Here is a 13,875-nt window from a genome sequence, read left to right as displayed (position 1 = left end):
TGCTCTCTCTCTCTCTCTCTCCCTCTCTCCCCCTCTCTCTCTCACACTCTCTGTCTCTATCTCTCTCATCTATCTCTCGCTCTGCTCTTTCTCTATTTGCTCTCTCTCTCTCTCTCTCTCTCTCTCTCTCTCTCTCCCTCTCTCCCCCCTCTCTCTCTCTCACTCTCTGTCTCTATCGCTCTCTGTCTATCTCTCTCTGTCTCTCTCCTCTCTCTCCGTGCCCAATGCTGCAGGTTGAATCCATTGCTCCGATTTCCTGTCACATGATTGGAAATAGGATCCCTTGTTGCTCTCTTGTGTTTCTATGTGTGTGTGTGTGTGTGTGTGTGTGTGTGTGTGTGTGTGTGTGTGTGTGTGTGTGTGTGTGTGTGTGTGTGTCTGTGTGTGTGTGTGGTTAGACCTGCCTGCCTTGGAGTTCACTTCAGACTTCTATCGCGGACTTGGAACGACACCTCCACACAAAACGATTCGCCGCATCAGTCCGCATCAGGCAGCGTTCAGAACAACAGTTCACCTGCGTCCGAAGTTCCCGAACACTTTCCAGTCTCAGCACTCCTCGCACAGAACACGACCGTAACCTACCCAAGACAAGTCCCGCTCTCGTTGTCTCTCTCTCTCGCTCTCTCTCTTTCACGACTTGAGCGATGGATTCATTTTTGACAATCACGGCTGCCCTTCTGCTAGTTGGTTCTTTATCATCGACTGCTTCGAGACAATTCGACACTGGTAAGTTGATCTGAAACGTTTTCATGCTGTTGTTTCTTTTCCTTGTGTGTTTATTTATCCAACTCATCGGCTAGAAGCCTTTGAAAGTTAGGCTACTACAATGCGTACTTTGTTTGAGCCGCCAGAGAATTTCCTCGCAAGGCGCTCAATGGAAATATTGGGCTATTGGTGGTGAAATTCTTTTAAAATGAAATGTATGACTGAATTTGCGATGCGCATAGTATGCTGTTGCACAGAACAGAACACAGACATGTTTCTTTGCCTCTCTCGACCTGTCATTACTGCCATGTTTCGTAACCTACTGTAAATCGTAGCAGATGCAGAATGGCTGCTATCTGTCACTGGTTTCATTTTTAAATGAACAATTGGTCTAAGTCCATTTTCTTATGAATAAAGGCTATTGTTGATCGATGCCGCTTTCTTATTGCCTACCACAGAAGTGTTTGTTCTTTGACATTATTATGTAATATATATATATGATTATATAAAGGCTATACCTCAATTAAATGCAATCATTATAATACAGTGGGCTAATAATGCAATATTGTCCAAGGCTGTGTGTTGACAGACAGTGGCAGGAGTCAGTCTGTCGTTTGTTTAATTCCTTATGAATTCATTCAGTTTGCTACATTGTAATACAATGTGGACAACCCACAGAGAAACCCGGATTCCCCCCTTTCAGAACATGAACTTGAAGCCTTCCTTATAATACATAGTCAGATATCCAACATGCCAATTTCAATTTTCCATTCAGGCTGAAACATCGAACATAACACTGCAGGGAAACTCTCTTCCCAGATTACACACACCATGGAACTGTAGCCTATTCCGTTTAAAAATCATTTTTTAGGAGTATAATTATTTGAATAATTTAATAATGACGACCACATAAACCAAACTTCTCTCATGTTGTAATTTGTGTTGTGTTTAAACAGCAAATCCTCATGCTTTCCTTTAAAAAAAAATATTTCTTAATTCTACTCTTTTATTCCAATGAGAGGTTTGGCCATCTGAGCTAAGTGCGTAAGTGCTCCCATGTGTACGAACAGTATGCATTAACAATGTATTTACAGCTATGGTATTCCCCCTTGTTAAGCTGTGATGGAGAGAAAACCCCTATCCACAGTACCTTCAGTATATGTAAACTGTAGGTTATCTATATACCCTCTGTATATACTGTAGATATTGGGTATATAGATAATGGGTATCTAGATAATGGGTATATAGATAATGGGTATCTAGACAATGGGTATCTAGATATTGGCTATCTAGATATGGTGTATCTAGATATGGTGTATCTAGATATGGGGTATCTAGACAATGGTTATCTAGATAATGGTGTATCAAGATAATGGTGTATCAAGATATGGTGTATCTCGATAATGGGTATCTAGACAATGGGTATCTAGATAATGGAAATCTAGATAATGGGTATCTAGATATTTTGTATAGACATATGGTGAATCTAGATAATGGGTATATAGATATGGTGTATATATATAATGGGTATATAGATATGGTGTATATAGATAATGGGTATCTAGACAATGGGTATCTAGATAATGGTGTATCCAGATATTGGGTATATAGATAATGGAAATCTAGACAATGGGTATCTAGATATGGTGTATCTAGATATGGTGTATCTAGATATGGTGTATCTAGATATGGTGTATCAAGATATGGTGTATCTAGATAATGAGTATCTAGATAATGGTGTATCCAGATATTGGGTATATAGATAATAGAAATCTAGATAATGGGTATCTAGATATGGTGTATCTAGATATGGTGTATCTAGATATGGTGTATCTAGATAATTGTTATCTAGATATGGTGTATATAGATAATGGGTATCTAGATATGGTGTATCTAGATATGGTGTATCTAGATATGGTGTATCTAGATATGGTGTATCTAGATATGGTGTATCTAGATATGGTGTATTTAGATAATGGGTATCTAGATAATTGGTATCTAGATATGGTGTGTCTAGATAATGGGTATATAGATAATGGGTATCTAGATATGGTGTATCAAGATATTGGGTATATAGATCATGGAAATCTAGATAATAGGTATCTAGATATTTTGTATAGACATATGGTGAATCTAGATAATGGGTATATAGATATGGTGTATATATATAATGGGTATATAGATATGGTGTATATAGATAATGGGTACATATATGGTGTAAATAGATAATGGGTATCTAGATGTGGTTTAAAAGATAATGGGAATCTAGATATTGGGTATCTAGATAGAGTCTATATAATGGGTATCTAGGTATTGGGTATACAGTATATATAATGGGTATCTAGATATTGGGTATACAGTATATATATTGGGTATCTAGATATTGGGTATATTTAAAACATTTTGAACCTTTATTTAACTAGGCAAGTCAGTCAAGAACAAAGTCTTATTTACAATGACGTCCTACACCGGCCAAACCCGGGCCAATTGTGCGCCGCCCTATGGGACTCCCAATCACAGTCAGTTGTGAAACAGCCTGGATTTGAACCAGGGTGTCTGTAGTGACGCCTCTAGCACTGAGATACAGTGCCTTAGACCACTGCGCCACTTGGGAGCCCCATATACAGTAGATATTGGGTATATAGACATTGTATACATCCTTTGCATCCGGAAAATCTATGCTGATTTTAGTTTTCTGTGCTGCATTTTTGTCACAGAGCGACTCTGATGATGATGGTGTTCTCTGTCTTTTGGATGTTTTGCCCCAAATACATTTAGATCACGTAGAAGAAATATTTCAGACTATGAGTCTACACAACACACACACGCACGCACACACACACATACACACACACACACACACACGAGTGTTCCGACCTGTCTGTCCTCTCTACTGTAACTATGCTGAACAAACATTTAAACACAACATGTAAAGTGTTGGTCCTATGTTTTATGAGCTGAAATAAAAGACGCCAGAAATGTTCCATATGCACAAAAAGCTTATTTCTCTCAAATTCTGTGCACAAATTTGTTTACATCCCTGTTAGTGAGCACGCAAGCTTGTGAACAGAGTGCTCAATCATGGGGTTGTGGTATGGGCAGGCATAAGCTACACACAACAAGCACAATTTGAATGCACAGAGATACTAATGTCCATTGTCATTTATTTAACCTTTATTTAACTGGGCAAGTCAGTTAAGAACAAATTCTTATTTACAATGACGGCCTAGGAACAGTGGGTTAACTGCCTTGTTCAGGGGGCAGAACAACAGATTTGTACCTTGACAGCTCAGGGATTCGATCTCGCAACCATTCAATTACAAGTCCAACGCTCTAACCACTAGGCTACCTCCCACCCCGTCATGCCATTCATCCGCCATCAACACCTCATGTTTCAGCAAGATGTTGCAATTCCTGGACGTTGAAAATGTCTCAGTTCTTCCATGGCCTGCGTACTCATCAGACATGTCACCCATTGATCATGTTTGGGATGTTCCAGATCAAAGTGTACGACAGCGTGTTCCAATTCCCGCAAATATCCAGCAACTTCACACAGCCATTGAAGAGGAGTGGAACAACATTCCACAGGCCACAATCAACAGCCTGATCAACTCTATGTGAAGGACATGTGTCAGGTTACATGAGGTAAAGGTGGTCACACCAGATACTGACTGGTTTTCTGATCCATGCCCATACCTTTTTTTAAGGTATCTGTGATCAACAGATGCATATCTGTATTCCCAGTCATGTGAAATCCATAGATTAGGACCTAATGAATTTATTTAAATTTACTGATTTCCTTATTTGAAATGTAACTCAGTAAAATCTTTGACATTTTTGCATGTTGCGTTTTATATTTTTGTTTCATTACCTGCAGACCTAATGTGTGCCAGGTGTTGAAGGGAAATAGATACCTGAGGCTTAAACACTCCTCCTCGTCACCATGGACGGATCCCAAATGGCACCCTATTCCCTTCGTAGTGCACTACAGTACATAGGGCCCTGGTCAAAAGGAGTGCACTATAAATGGAATAGGGTGCCATTTGGAAGGCACACACTGTTTCACTGAGCTGAGTGTGTCTCTGAGTGCTTTAGAAATGGGCTCAGCCGCTTGGAATCCCACATACCATTCTCCTCTCCAAACAACCAAGGGCCCAGCGCAGAGAGATGGAAAGAGCGAGCGTTCGCTTGGCTGCCGCCGAAGCACTTGACACACGTACACTCAAATGGAAGTCGTTTCATGTCAAAGCGGTCACAGTGAAGGTGTAATTGAGTTGGTGCTGAAAGCCTGGTAATGTTTGCGTTCGCGGGGTGTGTGTGTGTTGAGTCCTGTGTATAAGCAGGGGCCGGTTAAGCTGCAGTGAATGATTCTGTTGTTGGCGTTGGTGTTCTGGGGATTTGTGATGGCCTTAACATTTTGGAGATTTGTGGCCCGCAGCGCTGCTCTGGATAGGTGTCCTGTTGACTAACTGCCTAGTGCTTAACATACGAACACACCACATCCTCTTCTTAAATCAAACTGGAGTGGTTCACTGTATTAAATACTCACAGTATAACAGATTATTGACATCTCCTTAAACATGTTTCTATTCTATTTTCTTCTATTCTATTCCATTCCTATTTTATTTATATTTTAGTGTATTCTGTCTTTCTCAAATTGGTGCAAGCATTGCAAGGTTGGTGAATACCTAATTGTACTATAGAAGTACTATTATAGTAATACTACAGTAATTATAGTAGAACTATATTGTAGTAGTCTAGAGGGAGGCATCACTTTCTGTGCTGGCGGGGGGGGGGGGGGATTCAACTGCTATTAACGAGTTGTGAAAAACAGTGTTGTCTTCTGAGAATCAGCCTCAATTTTTTCCAATTGCATTAGTGAAAACATTTGCATAAAAAGCAATCGGATTGTTTTTCAGGCAGCAGTCTGATTCTGATGAGGGCTGTAACATTTAGAAAGAGGATAAATGGAAGAAGGGGTTGGGAATATCTGATGAAAAAGAGCAGGCAGCAATAGACCTGTCAGAAGTACATCCTGGTGATGTGGATGACACACATCTGGAGCAACATTTTATTGCGTTTGGAAATGATTGAACAAAAGTTGGCGTTAGGTTATTATTCATCTTGTCCTGTGGGTTTGCCAAGAAGTCTCTAGTGATACAGACAAATGCATGATCTATATTTAAGTAATTTAGCAGATGTTCTTATCCAGAGGGACTATCAAGAGCAATTAGGGTTAAGTGCCTTGCTCAATGGCACATCAACTTTTTTTTCTTCTCCTAGTCGGCTTGGGGATTCAATCCAGCGACCTTTCGGTTACTGGCCCAACACTCTTAACCACTAGGCTACCTGCCGCACTGCCTACTCATCATACCTAAACCAGTCCAGACCTCATTATAACGTCACGAGTCCAGACCTCATCATAACTACACCAGTCCAGACCTCATCATAACTACACTAGTCCAGACCTCATTATAACTTCACGAGTCCAAACCTCATCATAATTACACCAATTCAGACCTCATTATCACTACACCAGTCCAGACCTCATCATAACTACACCAGTCCAGACCTCATCATAACTACACCAGTCTAGACCTCATTATAACTTCACGAGTCCAAACCTCATCATAACTACACCAGTCCAGACCTCATCATAACTACACCAGTCCAGACCTCATCATAATGTTACGAACCGGCTCAGAGTTCGCAACAAAAGGGAGACAACGTGGAGACAGGTGTTTCCCATGTAGCTGACGACCCTTCCAACTCCGCCCACCGGCATCCTAATAAGGAAACAAGAGCAAAGAGAGAAAATACGGCAGACAGAGTGGGAGGGTCGTCACAATAACTACACCAGTCCAGACCTCATCATAACTTCACCAGTCCAGACCTCATCATAACTACACCAGTCCAGACTTCATCATAACTACACCAGTCCAAACCTCATCATAACTACACCAGTCCAGACCTCATCATAACTACACCAGTCCAGACCTCATCATAACTACACCAGTTCAGACCTCATCATAACTACACCAGTCCAGACCTCATCATAACTACACCAGTCCAGACATCATCATAACTACACCAGTCCAGACCTCATCATAACTACACCAGTCCAGACCTCATCATAACTACACCAGTCCAGACCTCATCATAACTACAACAGTCCAGACCTCATCAGAACTACACCAGTCCAGACCTCATCATAACTACACCAGTCCAGACCTCATCATAACTAAACCAGTCCAGACCTCATCATAACTACACCAGTCCAGACTTCATCATAAATTCAACCGGTCCAGACCTCATCATAACTACACCAGTCCAGACCTCATCATAACTACACCAGTCCAGACCTCATCATAACTACACCAGTCCAGACCTCATCATAACTACAACAGTCCAGACCTCATCAGAACTACACCAGTCCAGACCTCATCATAACTACACCAGTCCAGACCTCATCATAACTAAACCAGTCCAGACCTCATCATAACTACACCAGTCCAGACTTCATCATAAATTCAACCGGTCCAGACCTCATCATAACTACACCAGTCCAGACCTCATCATAATGTTACGAACCGGCTCAGAGTTCGCAACAAAAGGGAGACAACGTGGAGACAAGGAGTATCAAAAATATATATTTATTAGATACCACAACTAGCACAACCAAAAACAACAAGGTGTCTGCATGGAGAGAGTCTACCCAATGACTGTGGAAGAGGTGCCTTTATCCTGGGACACACCCGGGCCCAGGTGTTTCCCATGTAGCTGACGACCCTTCCAACTCCGCCCACCGGCATCCTAATAAGGAAACAAGAGCAAAGAGAGAAAATACGGCAGACAGAGTGGGAGGGTCGTCACAATAACTACACCAGTCCAGACCTCATCATAACTTCACCAGTCCAGACCTCATCATAACTACACCAGTCCAGACTTCATCATAACTACACCAGTCCAAACCTCATCATAACTACACCAGTCCAGACCTCATCATAACTACACCAGTCCAGACCTCATCATAACTACACCAGTTCAGACCTCATCATAACTACACCAGTCCAGACCTCATCATAACTACACCAGTCCAGACTTCATCATAAATTCATCAGTCCAGACCTCATCATAAATTCACCAGTCCAGACCTCATCATAACTACACCAGGAGTGTTTGGTGTGTTCTCGTCTTCTCAGAGAGAGCATTGAGGTTTCATGTTAACTGATCTGATGTGCTACATATGAAGCACTAGCATGATCCTCTGACATAAGCTGAATTTAGATAAAAAGCACATCAAATAGTGGAATTTGGACTAGTGTCAGTAAGTATGGGGTGTGTGCAGTGTATGTGCTTGTGCTCCTTTGTATATGCATGCAATGTGTGTGTGTGTGTGTGTGTGTGTGTGTGTGTGTGTGTGTGTGTGTGTGTGTGTGTGTGTGTGTGTGTGTGTTCATGAATGTGTATCCTTTTCTATCTGTGCTTATTGAAGGCTATCCATAAATAACTGCAGGCAGCTACCAACTGGCAGATTCTTTCATCCCCATAATGACTTTGGGCCGGTGCAGTGGTGAAGAGAAGGAGGAGAGTGTTTAGAAATGGATTCCCTTGCCAGTCCAGACTGACTCTGCTGGGTCCAGGTTTCATTGACTGAAAGCTCCTGTATCTGGCTACCTCACTTCTGTTTCCCATGTGTATAAAGAATGGTCCACCACCCAGAGAACATCCAGACAACTTGACACACCTGTGGGAAGTATTGGAGTGGGGGGTGGGGGGTGGGGGGGGGGTTGAACACTCAGTGTATGTTTTGATTTCTAACACATTTCTAAGGCTGCATGAGGATTTGAAAAAAGTCTCATGAAAGGTAAGCGCTCTGCTCTGTTTCTTGCGCAGACTGCACACACTTCATCAGTCTCTCATTCACTATTTGACAAGCGCTTGATAATATTCTCACCCATCAGACTATTCTCCATTTAATCTGCTCTTTACATATAGACTACTAATATTATTTTTGATTGAGAATGGCCCACAAATAAAAAAACATATAATCCGTAGCATTTCAACAGAGGTTATGTACAGTTCTGTTTTTAATATGCCAGTTAGGCTGTACCATGTGTAAAGCAGATTAATGTGCTTCATTTTAAGACTTTCGTCAAAACTCTGCTTTCACACGCGATTGATTGTGCAATTACTGGGCTTATAAGAGTACTTATGGGCTCCCGAGTGGCGCAGCCATCTAAGGCACCGTATCTCAGGGCTAGAGGTGTCACTACATACCCTGGTTTGATCCCAGGCTGTATCACAACTGCCGTGATTGGGAGTCCCACATGGCGGTGCACAATTGTCTGGGGTAGGCTGTCATTGTAATATAAGAATACAGGCCATCAAGCCCTCCCTTCAACAAGCATCCCGTTTTACTATGTTTGGAACCCCCCAGCCCCTCACATATCCCTGGGTCTGTCTGTCGTTAAGCATCTCTCTCCTCACCTGGTAACTCCTACTCATGCATCATAGGTTCTGACTGAGTCTTTGTACGACTGACTGACTGTTTGAGGAGAATGTGAATGGAGATGAGACTGGATGCATCCCAAATTAGATGTATTACTCCCTATTCCCTAGTAGTACACTACTTTTGACTACAGCCCATAGGAAATAGGGTGCCATTTGGGACACAGTGTTAATGGGGGTGGAGGGGCTGGGTCCTCTTTGAGGATAATGGCAGACCGCAGGAGGATGGAGGGATGGAGGGATGAAAGGATGGAGATGGAGTGGGAGATGGAAAAAGGCGTGGGGGTTTAGGGTAAACTTCAGTGTTGGTGGAATGTGTGTGTGTGTGTGTGTGTATCCCATCTCTCTCAGCACAGGGAGTGTCAGGGGGTTCTGGGCGGTGGCCCTTGTGGTCCTTTTTTCCAGTCCTCCCCCTCTAAACTCTTCCCCAGACAGGCTTCTGTTCAGCACACACTGGCGAACCACTGAATGTATGGGTAGTGGTGTGTTTTAGTGTGTGTGTGTGTGTATATGTGTATGTGTGTGTGTGCAGCTCTCTCTCTCTCTCTCTCTCTCTCTCTCTCTCGCTCTCTCTCTCTCTGTCTCTCCCCTCTCCTCCCCTCTCCTCCCCTCTCCTCCCTTCCCCTCCTCTCTCTTTCCTCTCCTTGCTTCCTCTGATCTCCTCCCATCTCCTCCCTTCCTCTCCCTTCCGCTCCTCCCTTCCTCTCCTCCCTTCCTCTCCTCCCCTCTCCTTCCTTCCCCTCCTTTCTCTCCCCTCTCCTCCCTTCCCCTCCTCTCTCTCTCCTCTCCTCCCTTCCCCTCCCCTCTCTCTCCTCTCCTCCCGTCCCCTCCTCTCTCTCCTCTCCTCCCTTCCCCTCCTCTCTTTTTCCTCTCCTCTCCTCTTTTCCTCTCCTCCCTTCCTCTCCTCCCTTCCCCTCCTTTCTTTCTCTTCTCCTCTAATCCCCTCCTCTCTCTCTCCTCCCTCCCTCCCTCCCTTCCTCTCCTCTACTCTGATCTGCCATGTATAATCAGTCCAGTACCTCAACAGGGAAACACAACTAACACCCATATGGTTCCAGAGCAGTCTTCCCTTGCTGGCACCCCACAGTGAGAGAGTGTGCTGGGCATTAGCGGTTTATTTATGGTTGTGTCCCAAATGGCACCCTAGTCCCTATGGGCTCTGTTCAAAAGTAGGGCACTATATAGGGGATAGGGTGTCACTTGAGAAGCAGCCCTGGGGTCTGCTAGCTATGTTAGCCTTTTGTCTTCTGCGTTACAGAAAGGGGAACCAGGCCTGCAGTGCTGTTAGCAATGCTAACAATGTGTTTGCATGAATAGAGACAGAAGGATTGGGGCTTGGAGAGGTTTTGTTAGGACTTATGAGAGTGTAAAAGGGGGGAAGAGAAAGAGAGAAAGAGAGACAGGGGAGATGGAGAGACACAGAAACAGAGAGAAAGAGCGAGAGACATGAGGAGAAAGCGAGATGAGCAGAGAGAGCAGGGAGAGTGAGAGCAAGACAGAGATGGAGAGAGAGCGAGAGCGAGAGACAGACAGAGAGAGTGTTTCCCTACTTAGCCTACACCCCCAGTACTCTGCAGCATGCCCCTGACTTGCAACGGCTGCCCAGAGCTCAGACAGAATCCTCATATTTACTTGGCTGAAAGTGAGTTGAGTTTGCTTGGAAGTGGGAAACAGAAGAAAACTTTGGTCTGTGTTATGTGGCTTTGTGTCCGGCCACTGACCTAGCAGCTACTTCCTGTTGACTCCTGGATGGTGCTCTGCAGAGGTCAAGTTACGGCCAACGCCCTGGGACAGGCTGCCATGGCAACCGCAGAGCAAGAGATGGAGTGAGACGGAGCCCATTATTACCGAGCCTGAAAAGCCAATTTATGCTTACTGCTGCTAGACAATAGTCTATCTGTAGCTGAAGCTGAAGCTGTGATTGACCAAGCAGAGGCTTTTAGCCTAGCCTACTGTAGTCTAGCTGGTACTGAAGCTGAAGCTGTGATTGACCAAGCAGAGCCTTTGAGCCTAGCCTACTGTAGTCTAGCTGGTACTGAAGCTGAAGCTGTAATTGACCAAGCAGAGCCTTTGAGCCTAGCCTACTGTAGTCTAGCTGGTACTGAAGCTGAAGCTGTGATTGATCATGCAGAGCCTTTGAGCCTAGCCTACTGTAGTCTAGCTGGTACTGAAGCTGAAGCTGTGATTGACCATGCAGAGCCTTTGAGCCTAGCCTACTGTAGTCTAGCTTGTACTGAAGCAGAAGCTGGGATTGACCATGCAGAGCCTTTGAGCCTAGCCTACTGTAGTCTAGCTGGTACTGAAGCTGAAGCTGTGATTGACCAAGCAGAGCCTAGCCTACTGTAGTCTAGCTGGTACTGAAGCTGAAGCTGTGATTGACCATGCAGAGCCTTTGAGCCTAGCCTACTGTAGTCTAGCTGGTACTGAAGCTGAAGCTGTGATTGACCATGCAGAGCCTTTGAGCCTAGCCTACTGTAGTCTAGCCTACAGTAGGCTAGACTACAGTAGCCTACTGTAGCCCAGTTAGGGGGAGTGATGAGCTCTACAGCAGAGTCTCACAACTCAATCGCTGGTTGAAAACTGTTTTCTGCCCCTCCCAAAAGATAGAATTTGTAGATAATTGGCCCTCTTTCTGGGACTCACCCACAAACAGGACCAAGCCTGGCCTGTTGAGGAGTGACGGACTCCATCCTAGCTGGAGGGGTGCTCTCATCTTATCTACGAACATAGACAGGGCTCTAACTCCTCTAGCTCCACAATGAAATAGGGTAGCTCTGTCTTTCCTGTCTGGTCTCAGAGCGTTACATTCACAGACTGTAGGAAGATGCAAAGTGAGCAGCTCCTCTCTCTCTCTCTCTCTCTCTCTCTCTCTCTCTCTCTCTCTCTCTCTCTCTCTCTCTCTCTCTCTGTGCCACAGGATAGTGTAGTGATTGGACATGACAGATGTGATAGTTATGTAAAGCGTGTTGTGAGAAGAGAGAATAGAAAAGGTGGTGTCAGGTTTACTGTGTCAGTCAGTTAGTCCGGCCTGATCCGACAAGGCAGCTCTCATCTCCTCTTCTCTTCTCCTCTGGTAGACAACATAGAATTAAGCTGTCAAGCATCTGCCTGTTTCAACACTGTTTGTGTGTGTGTGTCCAAGACTGGAGGACATAAACAATGTTTAGATAGCGATGGTGGAGGGCTGTGGCGGTCATGAAATGTTGTCAGCCGATGATTGTCAAGCAAATAACAGACAATCTCGGTAATTGACCGTTAATTAACATAAACACATTCAGCATCTCCTGGCTTCAACACATTTTTTTCATTTTTTATTTTATTTTAATTGAACCTTTATTTAACTAGGCAAGTCAATAAAGAACAAATTCTTATTTTACAATGACGGCCTCCCACGGCCAAAGTTGGATGACGCTGGGCCAATTGTGTGCCGGATGGGATACATAGCCTACAAGCCACATTTAAAAAGTTTAAAAAGTCTAATAAATCCATGTAATAAGGCCTACACCATCACAATAAATCCATTCTTTATTTTAGACAGGTCTAAAGAAACATGAAATGAAGAAAATGTTGTTTATTTCAGAAGAACAGAATAACATACTCTGAGTTGTCCTTATGTTAGGTCCTGATTTGGCTATGCCATATGGCTGTGGGCTACACTAGTTCATTTAGCAGGTCCTGATCTGACTATGCCATATGGCTGTGGGGCTACACTAGTTCATTTAGCAGACAAAATGTTCTTAGAATTCCCTGGCATTATTTTATATTATTTTATACTATGAAGAATACAATTGAACAAAGCTGAATAAAATAGAAAGGATATTTCCTCCAAACGATTTGAGGGAGTGCGCACATGTGGCTATTCTGTGTTGAGCGCTCCTATATGCTTAATTTAGAGTTATTAATGTAACTTTAGTTGTTCTACAAACGTTGGGTTGTATGTTTAGATGTTTAATACATTGTAAGGCTGCATGATGAGACTCTAATGATGATTTGAAAAATCTGCGTGAAAGGCATGAGCTCTGATTTGTTATGCATGTTGTACGTACCTCATTAGTCTCTCGTTCACAATATGCCTGGAATTTCCCGGCGGCATCCCCTTTGTGTGGCCGTAATGCCCCCTAAAAAAAATCCATGCCTTTTGCAGCCAGTGGCCGCTGTTGCCTTGGGCTGTAATATAATAATTATAATTCCCTTCTCCCGGCTGCTTGCTCCGAAGCACCTCTCACTCAAGTGGCTCTCTCAGATAGCGCGATTCTTATTCGCTAATGCCCATCATGTGATCGGGGTCTTTCTCACAGGCTACAAGTGAACACATCGGGGACACAACTGTGTGAGTCTTTATCCAATTCCGAGGTGCATAGTGAAGATATTGGAAGAACTGTTCACATTTACTTTTCGTCAGCCAACAAGATGAGAAGGCCAACAAGATGAATAGGCCAACAAGATGAGAAGGCCAACAAGATGAATAGGCCAACAAGATGAGAAGGCCAACAAGATCAATAGGCCAACAAGATGAATAGGCCAACAAGATGAGAAGGCCAACAAGATGAATAGGCCAACAAGATGAATAGGCCAACAAGATGAATAGGCCAACAAGATGAGAAGGCCAACAAGATGAATAGGCCAACAAGATGAATAGGCCAACAAGATGAATAGGCC

General features: G+C 43.7%; 1 protein-coding gene across 2 annotated transcripts in view; it reads left to right on the top strand.

Annotated features, from left to right (window-relative positions):
* The first annotated feature begins 229 nt into the window (after positions 1 to 229).
* Positions 230 to 13,875, top strand: part of LOC106592780 (kremen protein 1) — a 125,627-nt gene continuing 111,981 nt past the window's right edge. The window contains exon 1 of one of the 2 annotated variants that reach the window (XM_045695274.1): positions 230 to 726. In XM_045695274.1, the coding sequence (XP_045551230.1) occupies positions 645 to 726 (82 nt within the window). In that variant the 5' untranslated portion in view covers positions 230 to 644. The remainder of the gene's footprint in view (positions 727 to 13,875) is intronic. The other variant, XM_045695275.1, reaches the window with a different exon arrangement.

The sequence above is a fragment of the Salmo salar genome, chromosome ssa15 (genome assembly GCF_905237065.1).
Source record: "Salmo salar chromosome ssa15, Ssal_v3.1, whole genome shotgun sequence".
Lineage (NCBI taxonomy): Eukaryota > Metazoa > Chordata > Actinopteri > Salmoniformes > Salmonidae > Salmo > Salmo salar.
This window is presented reverse-complemented; position numbering and strand designations above follow the sequence as displayed.